Genomic DNA, 25,119 nt, shown 5'->3' on the forward strand with positions numbered 1-25,119 from the left:
TTTAAAGATATCTAATTTTGTATGGACTTAACTAACCCTAAGATTAGCACTTTCATATGCTAATCATGAAATTGTAACTTAAAAGTCACACCTTAATAACACTGTTAGTGTAACTTGAAAGCCTTTACCAACAAGGGTTGTGGTGGATTGGTAAGTACTCCTTCCTTCATCCTTAATCAAGAAGTCTCAGGTTCGATTCCCCTTGGGTACGGAGTCACATTTGTTAGGGAGCGTTTTACCCCCAATGGGACTTCTTGGCGCGAATCCGGATTTAGTCGGGCTCCAATGTGGATACCGAACACCGGATGGGAAACCAAAAAAAAACTTGAAAGCCTTTCACTTCAATTCCTAACCCCTTAATGTGGGACTTTCCGGTGCGAATATGAATTTAGTCGGGCTCCAATGTGGGTACCGGACCGGATGGGAAACCAAAAAAAAAAAGTGAAAGCCTTTTCACTTCAATTCCTAACCCCCCCAATGTTGTGGGACTTCCCAGCGCAAATCCGAATTTAGTCGGGTTTCAATGTGGGTACCGGACACCGGATGGGAAACCAAAAAAAAAACTTGAAAGCCTTTCACTTCAATTCCTAACCCCCCAATGTGGGACTTCGGGACTTCCCGGCGCGAATCCGGATTTAGTCGGGCTCCAATGTGGGTACCGGACACCGGATGGGAAACCAAAAAAAACTTGAAAGCCTTTCACTTCAATTCCTAATCAACTTAAATGAATTCGAATTTAGTCGGATTTCAATATAATTATAGGATAAAAAGCTATTCCTAATCAATTCAAATGAATTTGAATTTAGTCGATTTCAATGTAACTATAGGATAAAAAGCTAAAGCGTTGCAGTGGACTTGAATCTTTGTGTAAATTACTTTAATTAATATAGGCCAAGTAAAATAAAACGGAGGGAGTACCAAGCCTTGGACTTAAGGCCGAAAAACATGGGCAAAGATCAAAATTTCATCTGTAAATTAATAGGTATATGTAACTCTCCGATACCGTAGGTAATATATATGAAACTCTACAGCTTACCATCGCCTGGCCGGTTCTTCTTCCCCTTTCAACAAACGATCAAAATTCAAGATTGTTTTTGTTTGCTTTGCAGAAATTGCTGTTCACTGTATATGCACAGGCACTGCAGCGGAATTCACAAAAAAACAAACAGAAATGCCAGGGCCGGGACCGCACATGCTGTACACATTGGGTTCAGGATTAGGATTGATGAGTGTATCTAATGGCCGGTTTAGTCCTCATCACTGCCTTACCTATTCCATTAACGCTTTCTTTGGACCGGACATTGGATCTTTCTCTGAGTGGCTAACATCAACCCTTGGGTTAGGAAGTGCTTTGGGTTATGCAATTGAGCCCTGGATCCATGACCCCTTTTATTATATACTTATTCTTGGTATCCCCATGTCCATGCTTTACAGCTCTGTCTCCAAATTTCTCCTGAAGAAGGGATTGCTCGATTCCATTTCTGGGGTTAGCCCCCTTATCTTTTCTTGGTAGAATTTTGTGTGTGGGAATTGATGGAATTATGAATTTTGATTGTGTTTCGGAAAACTACTGTTTTTAGGACATGGGTAATTCTGTTTCGTTCATTTCGTAGCTGAATTGCGTGTTTAGGCTTGATTCCGTTTCTGGGGTCAGCCCCTAATCTCTCAGCTTCTCTATATGTTTGTTTTACTAACAATTTCCTCTGTGGAAATTGATTGAGTTGTGAATTTTGATTGCTATTGGTGTATCCCCTTGGAGAAAAGCTACTGTTTTTAGGAGGACATGGCTAACTCTGTTTTGTTCATTTTTGTCGTTCCCCTTTCGTTGCTGATTGTGTTCCGTTTCTGGGGTTAGCCCCCTAATCTCTCAGCTTCTCTATATGTTTGTTTTATTTGGTTCAATTTTGTGTGAGGGAATTGATTGAATTGTGAATTTTGATTGTATTGGTGTATCCCCTTTGAGAAAAACTACTATTTTTAGGAGGACATGGCTAACTCTGTTTCGTTCTTTTTTGCTGTTCCCTTTCGTAGCTGATTGTGATTTTCTATGCAAACAGGTGCCGCTTACGAGAAAACAGTGTCTTTTCCTGGCGGCTGCTGGCTCTTTGTCACATTTTTTCTTGGACCATTTGTTTGAGGTAATGTCTGATCATATATGGTCATGTTTCTTGTGAGCTATATTTTGCTCTGGCCTTTTTATGAAATCTTGGTGAAATTTCTGAGAAAATGGCAGCGTAGTGTAGAACTGCATATAAGGTTTAGCACAAGTAGCGTTGTGAATGTGCCTGCAAAAAGTTTTGCACTGGTCCTCATTTAATGCGGAGTCATCAAGGTCTTACTAGTTCCATAAAAGAGAAATTTTGTTTCCCTCTAGAATTGTATGATATGTTTACAAATGCTGATAGTATGTCTTTATTCTTTTTACTGACTTGAATGTGGTTCTCGAACTGGTATTGTTGCTCGAGGAAAGGCTTTGTAAGTCCACATTGTATAAATATTGTTGTGTGATTAAGAAATAAAAGAGTATTTTGGGTCTCTGAAGAGAATTTTGCTGTAGCAAAGATAGTTTCAAGTTATACAAGTATCTTTCCTTATCAAAAATATAGTTTTTAAAGTAGCTTGTACAAGTTAATTACTTTGGTTATGTATTACGGGAGGGGAAATATGAATGAGTCACATCTGTAAACTTTCAGGCATAGAACGGGGGAGGATGAGGTAAACAGGGACCATGAAGTGGTTGCTTCCCTGTCCTCCCGCAAGAAGGAAACTAACACAATTATACAGTACGCATTAAAAAAAATTCTATTATTTTTCGAAGACTCATCCTTGTCTTGTAAGAGAAAAGATTTTTCTGAATATATTAATGTATATATAAATCTGTGCCTCTAATCATCTTATAATTATTTGTGACTGGTGAGATGAAAGGGAAAAACTATAATAGTGTGTCCCGTCAAGGCAGTATGTTAATCCTCGAGGAAGGTGGCAATTAGACGTTGTTGTACCATTGTAGACAAAGGAGGAAACTTTATTACTATTTGGAAGCGTAGATTGTTATTTAACTAGTGAACTATAAGTCACTTATTTTAACTAGTGAACTCACCTACTTCCAATTTATAGTTCATATGGCTTAATCCTTATTTCTTAAAGCTCTCTAAGAAAGGTCATATTGATCTCCAAATCACCTGTTTATTGATGTCTCTAAGACTAGTTTGGAGACCATATATCAAATGCTTTTATCTCTGTCAGTCATAAATGCAGTTCAAAACTTCCCTAACAACAAAGTGCATCTTTTCTTTGCTTTTAGTACAAACTCTCTCTCTCTCTGTCTCCTACCTGAAATCAGCAAATCCCTTTTGTTTAATTCCTTATAAGTTATACCTCTTGAAACAGGAAAATGGGAAATCTACTATGTACACTTGGATATTGAGCACAGGTTGGTGGGAAGGTCGAGCACCAATCAATCCAGATGCTGTTGTTGTGGTTTGCATTTTATGTAGCTGCTTGATCGCGGACTTTATTTACATCAACAGGTGTTTGCTGATGGATTATTCAATGAGATTTTGTTTTTATTTCACTCGCTTGCTCTGTCGTTAACATGTCTTATTTTTGCTCGTAATTCTCTTGCAGAGTGAAGCCGCTCAAACTGCTCAAACTACGAGTTATCAACTCTGTCAAGCTGATGTTGGTAATTGCTTCCGTATACTGCTTATGGTGTGCAACCCAAATATACTTGGTTCAACCTCGTCGGCCAGCAGTTGGTGAAGAGGCTGATCTTGGAGTTCTTGTGTTTATGGCAATATATTTTTTCCTCCCTCATTGGCTATGCATTCAGTCCATGAACTCAAGAGATCCCCAAGATCTTATGCCCTTATGACTAAATGAAAAGCATAGTGACTAGTGACATAGAAAAAATCTCAAGGCTATAATTGATTGAAGTCAAGTCCAGCAACATTTTGTAGAGGAGCTGAACTAGTCAATTTTCGCCGTTCCATTGCAGCATATGTTGCTCTTTAAGGTTCATGGCATCAGCTAGCCATAGATTTAACTTCCTTTCCTTGCTCCACAAAGTGTAGAGATTGTGATTTTGGAGCTATATCCTTTTTTCCTGGGGATGGTAGGTTAAACTGTATGGTAGGTCCTAGTAAAATATTTCGAAAAAACGTAGACGTTATAAGGTTTTGTTGATCAAATAACTTATACTAGCTCATATTTATACCTTCATTGTGCATTTTAATAAACAAATTGGAGATGTTACATGAATTAGCTCCTCTTAATGTGATTGTTTAATTGCAACTCTCTACATTTTTGCCCCTCTTTAGGTATCATGCCTTGGTAGAAAATGAGATTAGAATGAAAATGTAGTTTTTTTTTGTTTTCCCAAATGAAGTTGTAATAGTTAACCCCTTGGGATGTGGCCTGCGTGAACACGTGATATTTTATGCATCGAGCTTTAGTTAGAATAGTAAAGTACATAAAATCTTTAAAGTTAATTACACGCAACTTACGTTTTTTTTTTTTTTTTTAAGTTTATATGATCATGCAGTTATTACTAGTACTTTGTCATTTTGACTTCGACATAACTTACGTGATCCACATTGATCGTTTATAAAATTTGAACCTTATTATTATCTGTATAATTAATTATATAAAATTTTATTTTAATAATATTAAAAGTACTTTACAAGATCGTATATTATATGTTTTGTCATACACGTGCTGAAAAAATTAATTAATTTAAATATACAGATCACTAATAATAATCAAATGCTAAACCTCGTGTTAAATCCACCTGTCATGTAAGGTGAAATGAAGCCTTTTGAACAGTATGTTTAACTGAGCCTAATCAAATTTAAATTTGGGAATTCATAATTTCAAATGTGTAATGAATTCATTAAGTAATATGTATTTGAATCTGTAGTTGCAGTGAATCAGCAATCGGGTAATTCGTTAAATGATATATGTGCAATGAGTATCTTTTTTAAACTCATTCTATGAATCTCTTGTCTTTAGGTAAAATGTCGGAATAAGTCTACAAATGACTTCTTTTTTCAAATTAGATCCCTTCATCGGTCGCATATTCCATGTCTCAATCGATCGAGCTCTATCGATCAACTATAGGAAACTGACCAATAGCTCTTCTTTCTTTTGATAATGATTAATGATCCTCTTCAAACATTGGTGCATAACAGAAGCCTAGCTCAATATATTACCTTTCCTATCTTGTTTGCTTTCATTATGTTATGAGAGAAAGTTACTATACGTTTATTCTATTTAGACAAATGACTGTCCACTGAAAAATACAAAGTAGGATTCATTCGTGTGGCGAATGAAAGAACATTTAATTTATATTTTCTATTATATAATACTTGAGATCATAGAGGGAAAAAAAAAAAAAGGACAAAAGAAAAAGAATTGAATTGCACTCATTTTCGGGTCAGATTTACTTGGCTCGCCAGTTTAAATAGTTGTCCCCATTCCCAAGAAAACCTCGCGGGTTTAAATATAAAGTTTCCTTCCACAGCCCAGAAAAATTAGCCAACCATTAATCGTCCATTTTCGCAACATACTGTAAGTTCGATTATTCATTTTTTTCTCTTTGATTTTCAATTTTTACTTGAAGCATATGCATTTCTGTTTTCGATTGACAGCAGCTAGGGTTTAGCATCTGGATTTTTCTATACTTTTTTCCAATCTCAAAGTTGTTTGTTGATAGTGTAAATTTGTCCTCTGTGTTAGTAAATCATAATGGCAACGGAACAACCAAAACCAGCAACTGTAGATGTGAAAATGGATCTGTTTGAGGACGATGACGAATTTGAAGAGTTTGACATTGATCAAGGTGAGTTGAAATTCATTATTATTAGTTTTTTTTTTTTTTCATTTTTCTCTTGATGATTATCTCTGCATTGGAACTTGAGATTTAGCATCGATGTGTTTTTTGAGTGTTGATGGAATCATTATACTTTTATAAGCTTTATCCTAACTGTGCAAACTCTGCCTATGTGAGTTTTGCAAATTATAGTTGGTAGCAAATCCGTATTGAGAAGGATTGATTCAGTAAGTTGGCATCGAACTGTGAAATAGTCAAACTATGATGAATACTTTGAATAGTGAGTAGAGCTGATTGGATGAAAAGAATTCATTTGATTAACTCTTAACTAGTTTGAGATTGACGATTTTTGGTTGATAACTGTGCAAACTCTGTTTGTTTGTGATGAAGTCCTGTTCAAAAGGAGTTTTGCATGAATGCCGTGTTGCGCCTCTGGTTGCAATACTTTGATTTTTTAGCATTGCTGATTCTAAAAATTAAGACATTTTTGCTAGATGAAATAAATAAACAATATACCTGTTATACTTTGTCACTTCAGAAGAGAATTTTGAGTTTGTTTTGTATGATACTAGTAGTCTTTGGTGTCCTAGCTCACCTGAAGTTCTGATATGAATGAATATATATAAGTGAATAGGTAGTTTGTTCCTTTTGTTTGCTTGCAAAGTGATTTTTTTCCTGCTGGTCCTGAGCTTCATTGTTTAGTTGATTCAAGCTGCCTCACAGCGGAAAATTTGGGACAATACCCAGTCATATCAAATTAATAGGAAATTTGTTTGTTTTATTTCTCTTGACATTATTAACTAGTTTAGGATATTGCATATGTCTGATACACCCTTACTTACATGTTAAGAAATAGAAATGTTCTGTTTGAACCCTGAGGTTTTATGTCAACACAAGGGGTGGGGGTGGGTAAGTAGTTGTGTGTATTGCCCTAGTTATTTAATATGGAGATGAATGGTGCACGAATAATAGTCATCTGTTCTTGTTTAGTTTTCTAATAGGTCTCTTGGAGATAGCAAGTTTATTTCCAAACCTCTCAGTTCAAGATGCGCAGGAAGACCTAACTCTTGGAGATTGACAATTTTGCAATTATTAGTTCACTCATTCTTATACATATCTTAACTGCTTGATCTCCCCATCTGCAGTCATGCAAGCACTAGTCCCTAGGGCTTCGGTCTAGTGGTAAGAGTGCAACATGTGATATGTGAGTTAGGAAAATGTCATGGTTTTGAACCCAGTGCTTGGTGCCATGTTAGAAAGGGTAAAAGGGTGGTCCCGTTAGCCATATAGTTTTTACCGTGCACCACTGCCCTCCAGGGATTTCTTAGTTATTAAAAAGAACTTCAGTGATGCAAGCACAAGATAGGTTTTCCTCTAACTTACCAAATGACAACTCCCAAGAACTTCATAGAAACCATAGTGTCTGATTCTGGCACTTGGTTCCAAGTGACGTTGGTATTGATTTTTTGTAACAATCTTCTCAATTTGGAGAACAGTTAATCATCTTAGGTTTTGTTTCACCCATCACAAAAAAAATCATCTTAGATTTTGTTCCCTAAAAAACTAAATTATTCTCCTTTTCTTGTTTATCTTTTATTTAATTATGTATAAATTGGAAAATCTATTATTAAGTTGAGACTTATGTTGCTTAGGCTCCCCAAAAATGTCACTTCCTTGTCTGATCCTCCAAAAGTAGTGCCTTTTTGTGGAGGATCCAACACAAGTGCAATAGTATTTTTGGAGTGTCCAAACAACATAGTTTGAGACTCTATGACCACTTTGCCTTTGATTTTCTGGTTAATTTGCCGCTTTACCTCCTCATTAACATGTGGTGTTGACGTCTATATCTTTCAGAGTGGGAGGCGAAAAAGGAAGGGAAAGAAGCTACCCAGCAGTGGGAAGACGACTGGGATGATGATGATGTCAATGATGACTTCTCTCTACAACTGAAAAGGGAACTGGAAAGCAACACGGAGAAGAAATAACCAAACCTTCACAGGATTGTTTCTCTTTCTCAAGATTTGACCACAGATTTCTGTTCGGGTTCATATATTTCCCATTATGGTAGTACTCTTTGTTTCACCAAACGCGATGAACCTTAGTCTGATAAATCTGGATGCTCTTAATCTGTAATGCTGTTCTCTATGAACATAGTTTTTAGCCGAAAAAACCTTGAGGTTGGTCTTATGTTTACCATGCATGTGTAATTGCTTTTTGTCTGAGTGTGAAATGTATCACAAATAGGTGAGAATTATCATCCACGTATAATATAGTTTAACATTTATTTATTTTTTTAAATAAATTGGTTATAAATTAATTTAGTGGATGAAGATAAGCGAAAAGAGAGGTATATCGGTTAAGCGGCAAGTAATAAGGATCAACCATTAATCAGGATTAATTAACCTCTCAATAAAGGCCTATAAAAGGAGAATTAGCTGAAACATTTGGTGAATATTGTTGCTGTTTGGATGCATGGCTGTCTAAAACAAAAAAGCAATAAAACAAATACAGCCTCCATGCAAATTGCAATTTTCAATAATCAATAATACTTGCCATCTCCTAGCTTTAAATTTGTAATTCTAGCATCATATAAATTTTTTAAAAATTAAAGATGGCAGATCCAGACACTATTAGAACAGTTGTAGGAATTATCGGTAATGTCATATCTTTCTTCCTCTTCTTGTCCCCAGGGTAAGTTCATCTCTAATCTTTTTCTTACGTATGTTTTAATTTAAGGGCTCAAAATATCGCTATTTATGAAATTTCCTCTCCATGCAGGCCAACATTTGTGAAAATTTTGAAAGCAAAGTCAGTGATGGAATTCAAGCCAGATCCTTATATAGCAACAGTTCTGAATTGTGCAGTTTGGGTGTTTTATGGCATGCCATTTGTTCACCCTGACAGTCTTCTTGTCATCACCATTAATGGATTTGGTCTTGCTATTGAGTTGCTCTATGTCTCAATCTTCTTCATCTACTCCGATTGGTCTAAGCGCGTATGTATATATATATATATATACGAGCTTACTGTCTATGTATATAATAAGTTAAAATTACTCTTTTTCTAACATATAGAATTTAACACATTGCTACGACGTACCTGCAGCAAAAGATCATAATTGCTTTGATTGTTGAAGCAGTCTTCATGGCAATCCTCATCTTTGTTACACTAACATTCCTCCATGGCACCAAGGATAGATCAATGCTTATCGGAATTGTGGCTATAGTCTTCAATGTCATCATGTACACCTCACCACTGACCGTCATGGTAAGTTTGTTTATCAATTTAGTCAGATCTTTCTATAACAACATTAAGCAACCACATGCACTAATATAATCTCTTTTGTATTGAGCAGAAGAAGGTGATCACCACCAAGAGTGTAAAATACATGCCATTTTACTTGTCACTAGCAAACTTTGCTAATGGCATTGTTTGGGCATGCTATGCACTCCTCAAATTTGATCCCTATATCCTGGTACGCAATTTATTACTCTTTCTGTTCTAATTTATGTGAAAAGGTTCAGAGTGTGACGAGTAAAATTAAGACACTAACATGTCTCTTTTTTTTGTGTATGTGATTATAATAAAACAGATCCCCAATGGATTGGGTTCATTGTCTGGATTAGTGCAGCTGATCCTCTTTGCAGCATTTTACCGCACTACAAATTGGGATGAGGATGAAAAAGAGGTTGAACTAAGTACTTCCAAATCCACCAAGTCAGATGTCTGATAAACAAAATTGCAGAGATGAAACTCCCACACTGTTTTCTAAGTGTGTATATATATATGTGGTGTGATAAAGAGAGAAAAAGAAAAAGAAAAAGTCTACCATTTTAACAGTATACTCTGATGTATTTACCCTACATTTTCACTTTATTTCATTAAAGCAAATCAGTTAATATATGCATGAGATCTCCTATTGTAGACATCTTTTTCTTATGGCAAGAGTTGATCATCTCACCTGGCTTCTATATCCCGTTATCCATAAATTTCCTTCCTTATCGTTGTTAAGTGAGCATATATGTAATGAGTATGAATCTAGTTGGTGTACTAGTAAGGGAGGTACTGAGTTTAGTGGATCTTTATTATCGAATGCTATGGGACACAATCAATTCATTCCAATAGAATGGTATAAAAAGAACCAATAGAGATAACATGGACTAATATTTGGTTGCATCACTTGAAATGTTACAGGAAGCTGCAAATTCCCTCAATTTGTTTTGACTATTATCCTTATGTAAATCATACATAGAAGAAGATGGTAGTTCATTTGAAATCCAAACCACCAATGTCAAATATTGGGGAAGATTATATATTTAAAAGAAGTAAAATCAAACAACTACAAGTGAAATGAAGAAAATGAAAAGAAAGGTATAAGCTTTACACCATCTAATTGAGAAATGCAGCGCAATTTGCCAGCCAATATCCACAATCACCAGGAGAATCAGGCACTGTATAAGTTCAGGACTCTGAAATATTTGGTAGTTGAGATAGAATTAACCTACTTCTTTATATGTATATCTGCACGGATTCCGAGTGTTCAAGGTCCACGATGCTTCCGGAAACAGAAACAGCCCTGTTGTTGATCAACGGGGATCATTCCCCCTCCTTTGGATGTGTCAATAGCCTCTATCATGGATACTACCTCATCCATCTCAGGTCGCTTATCAGGATTAGCGTCCCAGCATCGTTTCATCACATTAGCTAGGGAACTTGGGCAACATCTTGGTATTTCTGGCCTCAAATTCTGTGTGAATAAACCACATTAAACAAAGGGAGCTCGAAACAAGAAAAAATATTAAACGTCTTCAGTTTACAACAAGCTTAGTCACTACAAGAGAAAAATATATATGTTCTTCTCTTTCTGTGCTCTCTATATATATCATGTGCTTGGCAACATCACTAGTTCTGTTTCTTTTGGAACTCCAAAAAGTGCTAAACTAAGAGACTTTACCTGGCGAACCACGGCTGAAGTCACTTCTGAGAAACTGAGATCAGGATATGGCATGTCACAGCAGTATATTTCCCACAAACAAATGCCAAAACTGTACACATCGCATTTTCTGTTGTACGGGTTGCCATTGAGAACCTGCAGTTTAAGCACATATATCAAAAATGCTCGACTTCATATACAGCAATGCGTTATTCTTGGATCACATTTTTATTAATTAACTTGATTTTGGGGACTATAGTCCTTAATCTTTACCATTCCTCTTCCGGGAGTTATAAAGGAAGATTAGACAAAAACAAAAAGGCGCTGTAACAAATATTCAACATAAAGGTTTAACCTATCAGATTTCATTTTATAGTGGATCAACAGGTTTAATGCATTGCAGGTACATTGAGATAGCAGGAAAATAGGTTTGTAAGCGCTAGAAGTGATTAGAGTATATCATCTAATGGACAGCGAACAAGCAAACAGACATAAGTGAAAGCTATCTGTAAAAAAGGTAAAAATCCTACTCCAGTTCAAATATGTACCTCAGGAGCCATATAGCCAAGGGTTCCTGTCTCCCCCGTCATGTCATTAGGATTAGAGGCCTCAACTCGTGCAACCCCAAAGTCTGCAATCTTTACAGTACGTGTCTTGTCCAACAGCATATTCTCTGTCTTAACATCTCTATGCACAATCTTCTGAGTGTGAAGGTAACTTAACCTACAAAGTTCAATTGATTGACCTGGTTGAGATAAATGACAGATCCTAGATAAAGACCTGGGCGTTAGAAAGGCAGAAAAGAAACTAGGTACAACTTACCCTCTGGCCAAATCAAGTGCAATCTGCACTACAACTTTGAATGCTAGCTTCTTTCTTCTGTTCTTGATAAGGTAAGATTTTAAGGCACCACCCGGAAGATATTCCACAACAACACAACATATATTACTAGGCATGCCAATATGACCATTTTCTGTTTGTATATTTAGACCAGAAGCCCCCATGGTCGCCCCGATGAACTGTACTACATGAAAGAGATTATTTTATTATGTAAGATAAACAGTTTATCAATAAGCTATGATTGCATCTAAGCAACAATCAGTGCATATGCAGTTTCTTGTAGGAATTGTGCTCTTGCAAATGATTGGCAGTTAAATCAGATGAGAACCCGGACAAATTAAAGTTATATATTTCTCATGGTTTTAATCATGCTCAATATAAGCTACTAAAAAGCAATGCATCCAATCATCAGAACATAATGAATAAAGATTAATAGTAGCCCGTAAAGTAGAACACCTGTTGTAAACTTCGACTTGAAATTCTTTCTTACCAATAACAGCATGAGAAAGCTTCACATAACTCTTAGTGTCCCTGAAGGAACACACTTTTTCCTTTACTTACATAGGTTTCTGCTACATCGATGAATAAATTATCTCAGGTAAACCACATTACTACAAGAGCCTTGGCAATGATGTTTTAAGAATAAAGAACTCTGCACTCCCTGTGCAATGCGACAGCTCAAATGCAGCAAATTTTCAGAGTTTGCAACTTTAATAAGAACTCAAAAGTTGTTTGGATTTTAGAAAGAATGACAGAATTGAAACATAGTGATAACATTGTAAGGTGATTGTTAAGGCTAAAATATAATCTTCCAATCAAGCAGACCTTAAATAATACACAAGTCAAGAATTGTAATGTTTTGTTATCATTTCCTGAATTTATTTGGTGGCATCTTTTCGTTCAACAGTTACTTCACCGATGTGAAGGTTGGGTAACACTTTTCTCCCATCACCCGCTGATGGTTAAAAGCTAGATGAGGTGTTTTATACAATTGAACAGGTAATAGAATCCCTATAATTCTATGGTTGAGTGCTTGGACCATGCAAAAAGAATTCAACATGCACACATAGGGGCGTTGACGACCATGTGCATAAAAAAAAATGACTCTTATATAACAGTTTTAAGGATTGAAATGAGACAGTACACAAAATTAGACATATACTCCAGGCATATTTCTATGAAGTTTAAACAACAAGCAGCAATATTCAACAAGCTCTAAACCCTTCCTACACATTATGAGTTGAAGAAGCTTAACGTCACCTTGGTTACATTAGGATGGTCAAGTTTATGCCACACTGAAACTTCTTGAGTAAAAGCTGCCCTTAGTGATGCTATTTCAGCTTCTGTTCTGTGGCCCTCTTCCCCCCAGTCCAGCAGTTTAACTAAGTGTCACAAAATAAATCACATGTTAACTAAAAGTTAGTTTCTCCCTTTTTCCCTTTTAACTGGTGCAAAACTTTGCAAATTGAACCGGAAAAAGGGCAAAAGAAAAAAGACCAAGTCTGGACAATGTTAATTCCCTGTAGCAATGACAATGACAATAAAACCAACACTGCAATAAAGAGGGAACAGGAAAATGAGATCCAGAATTGTATAATAGATGGCATGCATTACTTTAATACTTAAATAAGTAACAGATTGGTTCACATGAAAGTTCAGATATACAGCAACAAATGCAAGACACAGCCAAGTTAATGCCGTCATCTGCAACTTGCAAGAAATTCAAGCCAAACCCGTGCCTCTATTCACGGATTGCATAAGAAAAAGATCAAAATGACTAACCAGTATTCTGCAAAATCCAAACCCCTCCACCCCCAAACACCAATCAAGAAAAAGGAAAAAAAAAAATGAACAACAAGAACAACCCCAGAAAGAAAAAAGAAAAAAAAAGTATCATTATTCCAGCAGCTCAGAGGAACCCCACAAGGTTAAAACTGAACCCCACAAGATTAATATGGACCGTAACACAAAAATTCCACCAGACAAGCAAAAAAATCAAGTCTTTAGTATTTGCAAGAACCATTTTTTACCATTCTGTCATCTTAAAGCTAAATACAAGAAATTGTGTAGTTTAAAAGATTATTTGGAAAATGAAGAACTGACCGGCAACATCTTGACCATCATAAATGCCACGGTGGACAGTACCAAAGGTGCCACGAGCAAGAACAGTTTTGATGATGAGCTTTGAAGGGTCAATTTCCCACTCATATCTTTGCCTAGGAACAGATGAGCTAAACAGGGAGAGGTTGGGGTTGGGGATGGTGGGGTGGTTGGCCACTGTAGCAGTAGAAATGTTGTAGTTAATGGAAGAATCATCCTGTGGTTTCTTCTTATTCTTGTCCTTGTCCATAGTTCTTGCTCTGATAAGATGCCTTTCCAGTTGTTCATCCAAGCTCTTCAAATCAATCTGATCTGCTCTCACAAACCCATCACTGCCCTTCTCCATATTTTTTCAAAATCTTGCTTCTGCAAAGTTGTAAAGATTGGATTTTTAGCAGTTTCACAGTAGAAGAATTGAAAAAGAAGAAGAAGGGCTTGTTGGGGTATATGGTGCAAGGAGAGGAGAGTAGAGTTTGTGGTATAATATGTATGTGTATGGAAGAAGGGGGAAGAGAAGAGAGTATTATGAGAAGAGCAATGCCATGTGGGCACATGGAATTGCCTCTAGACAATGTGTGCTCTTTGACCCACCAATCTCCTAATATTTTTTAATCAGATGTCTCGATTTCAAATATCGTGTTACTCTAAATAAGCCCTATTTGATATGAATTCAAATTAATATGAATATGGAACATCATATACAAATATTATAGTATTAAAAACTAATTATATCATATTCTTACTCTTTTTCAAATTACAAAAATCCCTTAAATTTGGTGGAATTTCTGGATACATCCCAAAACGTCTTGATACATCGCGTCTCGATTTCAAATACATCACTCAATATTTTGATACATTGCATACGTCATGATACATCGCGTAAAGTGATGTATACGACCGATACATCTCGTAAAGTGACGTATTCGATTGATACATTGCGTAAAGTAACATCTCGATACATCGCGTATGTCTCGATATATTGTGTAAAGTGATGTATCCAACCGATACATCGCGTAAAGTGATGTATCAACTGATGATACATCACGTAAAGTAGGGATTTTTTGTAATTTTTTTCAAATGATGGAAAATTTTAGAGAATATAGTAAAATAAGTTGTGCATTTAGGTAATTTTTCCTTGAAAAAGTCCTATCTTCTTTTATATGTCATCGATATAAATAAATAACTCGTAAAATCTAAAATCTTATAAATAAGATATGATATTATCTACAATACGTAAAGATGATATAATAATATGAAAAGAAAAAATTATATATTGATAGTTTACAAAATATTATCTTTTTAAAAATTTGAAGTGTGTGTAATCGATATAAAAAATAATAAGATTAAATTATTGATTCAATTTAATGAGTTATAGTAGGTTATCATTCTCATTCGGATGTGGAATTTACTATATTTATATGTGGTTGTAAAAAGTTTAGTAACAATGTTTAAGAAAAAATATTTATTATCAATGCACAAAACTTAAATGCGTAATGTTATATTAATGGACACAAAATATCATTACAATCTTTATATATATATATTAAAGAACAAACTTATTTGAAGATAGGTTCAACTTTTCTATAAATAAAATACGTATATCAAAGATTTTAACTATAAATATATACTCTTAATTCAAATTGAATACGTATGTATATACCTACTAACTTGAATCTGAATCTTGTATTGCACTTCAATTTTAATGAATATCTTTTTTTATTATAAACTTGTTTTGTTTTTTACAAAATCATGTTTTAGATTTTTTTTAATTTAAAAAAACAAACAAATTTGATTAGTTAAAACCTCGCAATTTAATCATAATGACGATAGCATTTTTTAAATTTAAAATGTCAGGGTTGACCTTTGTTGTCCCTTTTAATTTCAAGAGCAGCTTTCTTAAGTGGGCAAGTTTTATGGTTGTATCAGAATTTCAAAATTAATTTTAGAATGAGTTTATTCATATTTAGTTGGGATAAAATTATGGAATAATTTATATCGATATTAATTATAAAAAAATAGTGTTATTTATATTTCATATTAAAAGACCAAGCCCTAGATAAAGTAAATCTTACTTAAGAGAATTCAACTAAATTGAGTCTAAGTATACTTAAAGAAGAAAGAGGAAGCTAACAAACTTCCCAAAGTGGGTGCAAGGAATCATCGAATCCAGTGTGAATCAGCAAGGACCACTTTGCAAGGCTAAATACTCCTGGGTGACTGATAGCTTTCTTTCCTGGGAAAGACCAGATCTACAATCACACTTTAATGAGCGAGCCTCAACCTAGACACAAGAGTTCACCAAGTCTAAGAAAGGGACGGTCATCCAACGAGAAGGGATAAATCAGGTCAGCCAGCTAAGGCCCACTTAATGCGCTTAATCAATCCGTTGCTTCTTTTCTAATCCCATCGGCCATAACGTGGTCTATAATAAAATAATTATTTCGAAATAATAATCTCAAAATAACTTATTCTCTGAGCCCTTAATGAGTAACAAACAAGTGCTTTGATTTTCACCTGCCAAAAAAGGTATAAAAGAGTTGTTTATACATTTGTTCACGTAATCACGTTGAGTTGTTCATATGGTAACTTTGCAATTCTAAGATTTTGAGTTGTACCTAATGAAGCAAAAAGGCAAAAAACTAAATAAATAGACATAATATGTGTATATATATATATATACACACATATACATAACTTCACGCCATTTACTCGATTAATTTAAATTTACACCAATTTTTTTTTACATACATGCATTCAATTCTTGTGATAAATAATAAATTACTAATATATATATTTTTCCAAATATTTTTTCTTTTCCCCACTTTTTGCCAATAATTGAACCATCATGTGATGTAGCCAACAGATATCATATACAACATGGATAAGTATTTCATTTCAACTTTTCATTTTTGGATTTTTTCTTCAACAACCTTTCTTCTTTATCATTAAATAAACACTACTAATTACTGTCTCCAATCAAGAGAATTTGTAACATTATTTTTGCAATATCCATTACCTGTATATTAACTCATGTCAGAAATCTTTTACTTCTTCATTAGGAAAGCAAAATGTTTTTTTCCATTATTTTTTGCTTCTAGTAGAATTTTTAAATAAATAAAAACGAAATATTATAATCTAAAACTGTTTTAGACGAATCACTTGACTGACCTCTTCATAATTTATTCATTTGAAATAGGGGTGGGCCCGGGGGACCAATCAAAAGTACACTCTTTCGTATTCTCTTATTTTTTGCTCTTTTTTTTAAAGTCTTTATACTAATACGATTTAATTTGAATTACTCATTTCATAACTAGACCTTAGAAATAGCACCGACATTCAAAATTACTATAGATCTATTTTTTTGGATTATAATATAACTTTTCGATTCGAACTGAATAAAATCCTTTCCACTATGAAATTTGATGTTACAAGTCATAGAATTAAAAACTAGTGAGTAGTAATAATTAAGATGTACAAAAGGGATGAAAAATTCAGTTTGCATGTGAAGCCTACTTCTTTTGACTTTTACAATTCACAAATCACAAGCACAAGTTTTGTTCTGGTCCTCTAACGTAACTTACTTCCCTTGTGACGGAGGGTAGGTCGATGAGAGCGGATTAAATAAAAGGACTGATAAATTTTTAATTAATATAATGACACATAATATTTTAAGAGATTTTTCATATCAAAATGAAAAGTTTTATAAGAAATAATATAAATTCACATGATGTAATGCATGTTTTGGGGTTTAATGATGACAATAACTCAAGGGACAAATCTGTGAGGTCTGTTGAGTCAAAATATATATTATGAGTTTTGATCATGACTTAAACCACAATACGTCTAGTTTGGGCAAAGATCAAGTAATTAATCGAATGTATTATAAGTAGTTTCCCATGAACTTTTGATACAAAAAATTGACCTAATTAAACCAATCGAAGTTAGTTTAAATGTATGAATTGTTGGCATTTGATGTGTATATTAATTAGTAGAATAGAATGTATTAGATATACTTGTAAAGAAGTATGGTAAGGTATTTGAATTATGTTTATAACAAGTACCATCAAAGAGAGGTAGAATTATCCAATTAAATCAGATTTGAGAATATAAAAACATGTCTTTATTTTACTTGAAAAAATCAAAAATAGATGAATAGAATTTTGGGCCGAATATACCTGATCCGATTGACAGCCCAGCCCATGTATCAGCCCATTTAGCGAAGGTAACGAGGTGATAAAAACAGCCCGGCCCAATACTCAAGTTTGATTCACGAAAGACAATATGGAAAATTTACAATAATTAAGAGAGAAAATTTCAGAAATAGAAAATATAATAGACATAATAAGGTTCTATAAATAGAGTTTTGATAATTGCGATGCATAGTTATAGTTCCATTTGCTATGGAGGCTGCGTTTTGTATATTTCTATCCGTTTGTATTTTGCTTGTGAATATATAAATATGGTAAGTATATACAAATTCTGTATTTATACATTTATGAATTTTTTAGAACTCCGTTTGTATATTTCGTTTACCAACATACAAACAGGGTAATTTATTATGATTTTTTCATAAATCGTATACAAATAGCTAGCTATGTGGTTTGCGAGCTATTGCATAGGAGCGGGGGTGCACACCCAAAGGGTAGCGGCGGGTTTCCCTTGTCATAAAAAAAAATAAATTAAAATTATAGCTATGCTTTGAAATTTGTAGCAAATTTAGTTGTGAAACTCTCTTGTTTTTCTCTCCCTCGATTGAACCTTTCCAACAAGCAATAGAGTTTTGATAAACGGCATTGTGCTTTCTTTCCCCTTGCTAGACTTTGGTATGTACATTACATACCGTGCTGATAACTATGTACATATCCACAATTCTAAACTTTACTCGTGGAATTACACAAAATATGTTGTTATTTTTATAACCTATATAAATTCTGTAGTATGAGGTATTATTTGCAATAAATAAAAAAAATAATTTTTTACATAACTTTTTTTTTTCTTTTAATATATATGTGGACAAATATATAATTTGGATGACATCAGACAGTCTTGTTCAGTCCGGAGAATTCTTACTTTCCTTTTCCACGACAGCCTTCAAATCTGTACAAAAATTTTCCTTCAATACCTACTCATCGATTCTTGAACTATAACAAAATTGGCGACTAAAAAAGTTCGAATTTTTTTCAGTTTGGTCGCTCCAATTTCAAACATTTGCTTAGTGAAATGAAAGGGGCAGATTTTAAATGGTCAGTTCTTGAAATTTTCCATATTTTATTAACTCTAAAATTTGTAGTTTTCGAAGAAATTTGCTTTGTAAAGATTCAAGATAACTTTATTGAGTATGTTTGGTGTTGAAACTGAATTTTGCAGGTACGATGGGTTCTTCCTGTCAATGTTAGCAACCAGTATGTATCCTTTTCAATATTCACACTGAGTTCCATTCGGTAAATGAGAGGTACCCTGGATTCTGAATTGGGTTTCTCATATATAGTTTCATTGACTAGTGTCTTTGGGGTTTTGTTTTTTTTTTGAAAAAGAATTTGGGGGTAGGGGATTACAAGGTGGGAGATTGGAACTCTCACCAAAATTGGTGAAAGTTCAGATAGCCAAGCGCAACTGAGCTACTAAGATTCCCGGGCTTGTAGCTTTGGTGTTCCTTGTCTTGAATTGTTTTATCTTTCCTTAACTGTTTCTTTATTAGAATCATTGTGGCGATAAATTGGAAGCGGTACCATCTTTGTATATATCCGTTGCACATTTGGATAGTGGTGGGTATTAAAGCAATGCTTTGTTTACTGAAAATTAGTGTAGTATTTATTGGAAAGACTCAGTTGTTTACCCTCTTGCTGATCCAGGTTGACTACACAACAGTGTTTCTTTTTCGGCTCTTGATGTTTGTTGATAATGGACTTGCTGCTGGAATGGGATTGTAAGGCCACCTCTCTAGGACTATAGTATACTTCCAATTTTTCTTACAAAAAGTCATTACTTGTCTTCTCCTTCGTCCCGAGCTAATTTTTAGGAGTTTTGCCCTCATTAAGAGTCCGTTAATTTTGATATTAGTCTTACCTAGGTGGTTGGCAATCTCCTCTTTTGTGCATGTAGTATGAATATCATGCAGAGTTAGTGGTGGAGCCAGGAATCCAAAAAGGGGTTGAAAGAAAAAAAATACCAAGGGATTCAACAACTTATATATATGCAAAATAAAATAAAATAAAGCATTTTAATTTGCCCTATTTTCATAGTATAATTTTTCATCTGCCCCTGTCCAGAGTTGTTACTTTGATTGGGAGTATCCTTTAGAATCATGTTTGATGTTCAACCCTCTCACTTTTTAATCAAAGCTAGGTGTGACACATGACATTAATAGTTAATGGATTTTCATTAAATTATTTTGGTTAACATGAGGATCTTATGGTCATTTCCTTACCCGATATGAATCATGGTTTCAGATGACAAGGACTGAAGTATAGGTGTTATTAAATTTTAGGGATTTGGGTTGGCAGCAGAGATACACTCGCTTTCGTGGAAGAATAGTTGTTCTTTCAATTCTTGCCCTGTTTCTGTATCCTTTTCTTTGGGCTTGGACCATTATCGGGACTTTATGGTTCACTAGTGCGAGAAACTGTGTAAGTTCCCGAAGATCTCATTGACTTCAGATGTTCTGGTCTGAAACCTTAGGATTGATATGATTGTCTAATTCTTTCAGTTGCCAGAAGAAGGTCAAAAGTGGGGTTTCCTTATTTGGTTGCTGTTCAGCTACTGTGGACTCATTGGCATAGCTTGCATATCAATTGGGAAGGTTAGTCTTCCAGACAAAAATCTAGTCCAAAAAGTTTAACTGATTACCTGTTTCAATTTCGACAGCAGTGTTGGCCTCTTCTTTCCCAAAAAATTGTTGAGACGACCTGTAAGAAGGATAGTAACCTTTAATACCCCTAACTTCTTATTATTTCTTGGGGTAATTTTGTCGTACGTACACATAGAAGTCCATGGTCTAACAAATGACTTTTATGCATTTGAAGTGATATCAATACTACATCTATTAAGTGTCAAATTTCTCTTTGCAGTGGTTAACTAGAAGGCAAGCCCATTCTTTACGTGCTCAACAAGGAATTCCTACTTCCGAATTCGGGGTATGCTTTAGAACCTAAATTGTATTGTTATATCTTCATCATTATTATTAGCTAAAATTTTGTGGTAACCCGTGCTATCTCTTGATGTTAAATTGATTTTTCCTTCAAAGTTTGAGGTCCCATTATTCCATTTTCTTGGCTTAGATGTGAAAAAATAATGATTGTAGTTTGCATTGATAGCCTTGCTTTTGGACTTGTGTAAGGTGCTCTCTTTTGATTCAGATTTTTGTGTGTTGAAGTTTCCTAAACCCCCTTCCACCAGCTCTTTGCATAGAAGTACCAAAAATTGAAATGAAAAAGAAAATCAAAGTGGTATACATTTTTCTAATATCTCATGGGGATTAATGCACTTTAATGACATCAAATTTCTTTAAGCTATGAGGCTACGTGTCTGTGAATTGACCTTGGTTGGTGAAAAATAGGCATTGTCTAATATACAAAGAGATGATGTGGATCTTTCTTGGTGCTTCCAGTAGTTCAATTGAAGTTTGAAGCTAGCTACTGTCTCAAATGAGCCGCTTAGTCAATGGATTCACATAGTTGACTGAACTAGTTTTGGATTGAAGCATAGTTGGTGTATTGATATTTGTTGTAATTAAGCTTATTGACACACAAATCTTGATCTTGTAAAAAAATGTGTAAAGCTGCAAATTGATGCCTCTTTCCAAAGAAAATTCTAGTGCACGAATGATATGAGAATATTGACGCTTAAACTTTATCATGTCATATCTGACTTGGGCATGAAATCAGAGTGATTAAAAAATAGGATTACAGAAAGCTCCTAGTACTCGTGCCACAAGAACTGTAACTGCAACTGTCTTTCCTTTCCTTATACACACTAATGGTGGTACTCTGTAGTTGTCACTACTTTATCTTCTAATTTTTTGGTTAAATATCATGGTCTTGTGCATCTTCTTGTATAGATCTTGATAAGTATAAGACATATTAGCTTAACTAGTGGTCTGATTTTAAGGTTCGGATGGTTGTTCCAATTCAAGTCATCACAGGAGTAAGATGATCAATTCCGAGTTACTTTACTGGATATATACTATTTCCGCGGGGAGATTTACAATTAAATAGAAGTGTTTATTGTAAGATATTTGGCATGATATAATCTAGTAAATTTATTCACTAATCAGCACTTCAACAATTTTGTTTTCGTGAGCTAGTTTTAGGAAGTTACAGCAATGTCAAGAATGAACTCAAATAATTTAAGTTGTTCAGATTAGTTTGTTTCTTCTTTTGAGGCCGAGTGCAACTGGACTCTATCTAACTTTTTAGGTTTTAGAGTTTGAACCTTCATAGTGTCAAGTGTCCCAAATTAGGTGAGGGTATAAGCTGTAGTATCCTTATATGGTCTTAGACAATCTTCACATTATGAGCTAGATTTTAGAGTTAAGTTCAAGGCCCATTTTTCTTAATATGGTATCACTCCCGACTCGTTTTTCTTAACACATAGTTTGACATCGGTAATAGATGTCTGATTTTGCTTCTCATAGAATGATATAGTAATTAGATATTTGTTTCTAGTGAAATGTTTAACCTTTGCCTCAATACAGGTGCTGGTTGACATGATCAGAGTGCCAGATTGGACTTTTGCAGCAGAAGGACAGGAGATGAGAGCAATGGGCCCTGATGCTACTTCTTATCATCCAGGACTTTACTTAACCCAAGCTCAGGTAACAAGTAACATTTTGCTATCAATAGCTGGAGTCATTAGTCAGTGGTCATCATAAATCTCCATGCTACGCTTGGTCAACTGAAATCCTTTTGGATCATCCTAACTTGGTGGTATCTCTCTATTTGGCACACAGACAGAAGCAGTGGAAGCACTCATTCAGGAACTACCAAAGTTCCGGCTGAAGGCTGTTCCTACTGACTGTAGTGAGTGCCCTATCTGTTTGGAAGAGTTTCGCATGGGAAATGAGGTAACTGCCTCTTTTGTGTAAATACTACTTTATTGTACTTCCTTTGAAAAAAAATAGAACTCTTATGGTTAACCTTTTCTCTTCCACCATGCCCTTAAACATATAACTTGACTGAAATTGTTAACATTTTGTAGAGCATTCTCAAGTGTGTTCAAATGCATACCATGATGTAATGATTCCGGCAAAATTATATTTGAGTACCTAGCCAATGCTCTAGCACACTAATTTTATGGAAGTTGAATTAATTCCTTAATATCCTTACAGAGTAAATTAGATCAAATTGTGTGAGACTACTGGAGATATAATTTAAAGGTGCCTGGTCAAATAGTATGGAAGTATTTATTTTCATGTAATGTCCATATCCCTAGCTCACTCTGAGAAAAAAGCAAAAGCATAACTGTTAAGTAGGATGATTTGTGTTTGGGTTCACTTTTGAGGAGATTCTGCCTTGTCGATTCTCTGTTTTTTTATTACTCAGCCTACAGATTACACTTGAGTTAGGGATCTGGGGATATTGCTGAGGTTGAATGCATACTGCTTTTAATTAAGCAGACCCAAAGGCATGTTTCCTCCCCCCCTCTTCTTTTGGTGTCAGAGAGATGGTAGTTCCCCTAAAAAAGTCAACACTAGAACATCATGGTATCAGATGCATACGAATCTTACATCCATGCTTAATTTAGGCAGGAGTATCACTTTATCTTACTACAAGATTTCATATGCAGGTTCGTGGTCTGCCTTGTGCTCACAACTTTCACGTGGAATGCATTGATGAATGGCTTCGCCTAAATGTGAAATGCCCTAGATGCCGCTCTTCTGTCTTTCCAAATCTTGATCTCAGTGCTTTATCCAATATCCGAACCGATTCAGAGGGGTCAACAGCCAATGTTGTGACAGCAGCACAGTATGTGAGATCCCAACCCTCCAGCCAGAGCTATCTGCTAAGAATGCAAGGTTTGCTCCGCCCTGTACACACACAGGATGCTGGCCTGGGCAGTGAGGTAGATCCTGCTGATATCAGCAACCAAGCATCCACACCTCATAGTCATGGAAACGTGGAACCTGTACAAGTTGTAGTGGAACAGTCTCCGAGGGAGCAATAACCATACTTCCAGAGGAGGTTCTTTACCTTTTCAAATTTCTAACTTGGTGATTCCTAACAACCTGTAGTCATTGTCCAGTGTTCGTAGTGGTTTCTCATTGCAACCAAATTTCATCAATTGGAAATGTGGTGGCAATGATTTATGTTCACAGCCAGCTTGTTCAGATGGAGCAATATATGTTTGTTTTACCACGAGTTTTATCGATTAATTCACATACTGTTTATTCCGTGTCTAAATGAACCTTCAAGACTGAGTTTCCCATCAGTAAAACTGTATCTGTTGCTACTTGTTAATACTAAAGTAGTTATATACACTATTTTATGTGTTATAGGAAAAACAGCTGTCTCCATGTTGATAATCAACTTCAAGTGTAACAGCTCAATGCTACATAGGTATATTTGTTGTTTGTTGTCTATTTATAAAATCAAATCAAATCAATTGATAAGGCCATGTAATTTGCCACATGGTCCCCAAGTTAAGGCATGGTTTCCAATTCTTATCATAAAGTATGATGTGACTTCAACAGTCTACCTTTTTTTTTTTTGGGCTTAAACTTCAACAGTCTACTTGATTTGCACTTGCAAAGTTAAATTAATCTCAAGAACCACTTGTAAATAGATGACGCATCTGTCCTTTTTGGAACAAACTTTACACTTGGGCCCTGCTGTACAGCTGTTGTGTATAATTTATACAATATTAAGTTATACCACACTCCTCTGTTTCAGTTTATATGACTCACTTTCCTTTTTAGTCAAGTTCCAAAAGAATGACACGTTTCATAAGAATTTAACTTTAAAATACTAATTTTACTCTTAATGAAATGATTTACAGCCATACAAACATTTGTGGGTTATTTTGGATCACAAATTTCAAAAGTCATCATTTCTTTCTTAAACTTTATGTCGAGTCAAAATACGTCATATAAATTGGGACAGAGAAAGTATAAGCTATACAGTTTTACTGTATAAATTAATAAATTAAACATATTTTTAGACACAAGATTGAAATTCGTGGTCACTAATTAAAATGGAAGATATCACTAAAAATCCTTGATAGAAAGCGTGTCCTTCCGAATGGGGTCCTATGTGACGCGAATTCAAAATAGTCTAGCTCCAATGTGAGTGAGTACCAATTTAAAATAGTCGGACTCCAATAAGAGTACTAGACACAAGGTAAGAACAAATTTGAGACATCAATTGAGGTAAGTAATGAAGATAAAATAAAGGGAAAAGAAAAAAAATGTGCAAAACAATAA

The 25,119-nt window shown here is 34.9% G+C and overlaps 5 protein-coding genes across 5 annotated transcripts; 4 read left to right on the plus strand and 1 right to left on the minus strand.

The window, feature by feature from the left end:
* The first annotated feature begins 1,037 nt into the window (after nucleotides 1-1,037).
* On the plus strand, nucleotides 1,038-4,293 carry LOC125809674 (uncharacterized). The gene is made up of 4 exons (XM_049489266.1): nucleotides 1,038-1,486; nucleotides 2,058-2,138; nucleotides 3,391-3,530; nucleotides 3,628-4,293. Exons 1-4 carry the CDS (start codon nucleotides 1,172-1,174, stop codon nucleotides 3,872-3,874), a joined length of 783 nt encoding a protein of 260 aa, XP_049345223.1. The 5' UTR covers nucleotides 1,038-1,171; the 3' UTR covers nucleotides 3,875-4,293.
* Nucleotides 4,294-5,455: 1,162 nt separating this feature from the next.
* On the plus strand, nucleotides 5,456-7,986 carry LOC125809686 (protein DELETION OF SUV3 SUPPRESSOR 1(I)-like). The gene is made up of 3 exons (XM_049489280.1): nucleotides 5,456-5,568; nucleotides 5,737-5,839; nucleotides 7,685-7,986. The coding sequence occupies exons 2-3, from the start codon at nucleotides 5,746-5,748 to the stop codon at nucleotides 7,813-7,815; spliced, it is 225 nt and encodes a 74-aa protein (XP_049345237.1). The 5' UTR covers nucleotides 5,456-5,568; nucleotides 5,737-5,745; the 3' UTR covers nucleotides 7,816-7,986.
* Nucleotides 7,987-8,129: 143 nt separating this feature from the next.
* Nucleotides 8,130-9,790, plus strand: LOC125809765 (bidirectional sugar transporter SWEET5). Its single transcript, XM_049489363.1, has 5 exons — nucleotides 8,130-8,521; nucleotides 8,609-8,825; nucleotides 8,936-9,097; nucleotides 9,186-9,305; nucleotides 9,423-9,790. Exons 1-5 carry the CDS (start codon nucleotides 8,442-8,444, stop codon nucleotides 9,558-9,560), a joined length of 717 nt encoding a protein of 238 aa, XP_049345320.1. The 5' UTR covers nucleotides 8,130-8,441; the 3' UTR covers nucleotides 9,561-9,790.
* A 174-nt stretch (nucleotides 9,791-9,964) lies between these two features.
* Nucleotides 9,965-14,339, minus strand: LOC125809689 (serine/threonine-protein kinase STY13-like). Its single transcript, XM_049489284.1, has 6 exons — nucleotides 13,707-14,339; nucleotides 12,864-12,985; nucleotides 11,586-11,782; nucleotides 11,312-11,486; nucleotides 10,785-10,919; nucleotides 9,965-10,577 (listed from the first exon to the last, which is right to left on the minus strand). Exons 1-6 carry the CDS (start codon nucleotides 14,047-14,049, stop codon nucleotides 10,371-10,373), a joined length of 1,179 nt encoding a protein of 392 aa, XP_049345241.1. The 5' UTR covers nucleotides 14,050-14,339; the 3' UTR covers nucleotides 9,965-10,370.
* A 4,416-nt stretch (nucleotides 14,340-18,755) lies between these two features.
* Nucleotides 18,756-24,100, plus strand: LOC125809717 (E3 ubiquitin-protein ligase SIS3-like). Its single transcript, XM_049489313.1, has 10 exons — nucleotides 18,756-18,946; nucleotides 19,071-19,109; nucleotides 19,402-19,468; nucleotides 19,556-19,629; nucleotides 20,191-20,329; nucleotides 20,410-20,502; nucleotides 20,771-20,836; nucleotides 22,396-22,515; nucleotides 22,651-22,764; nucleotides 23,487-24,100. Exons 1-10 carry the CDS (start codon nucleotides 18,924-18,926, stop codon nucleotides 23,862-23,864), a joined length of 1,113 nt encoding a protein of 370 aa, XP_049345270.1. The 5' UTR covers nucleotides 18,756-18,923; the 3' UTR covers nucleotides 23,865-24,100.
* The last annotated feature ends 1,019 nt before the right edge of the window (nucleotides 24,101-25,119 follow it).

This window comes from Solanum verrucosum, unplaced genomic scaffold, assembly GCF_900185275.1.
Source record: "Solanum verrucosum unplaced genomic scaffold, falcon-dt-bn FXZP01000121.1, whole genome shotgun sequence".
NCBI classification, from domain to species: Eukaryota; Viridiplantae; Streptophyta; class Magnoliopsida; order Solanales; family Solanaceae; genus Solanum; species Solanum verrucosum.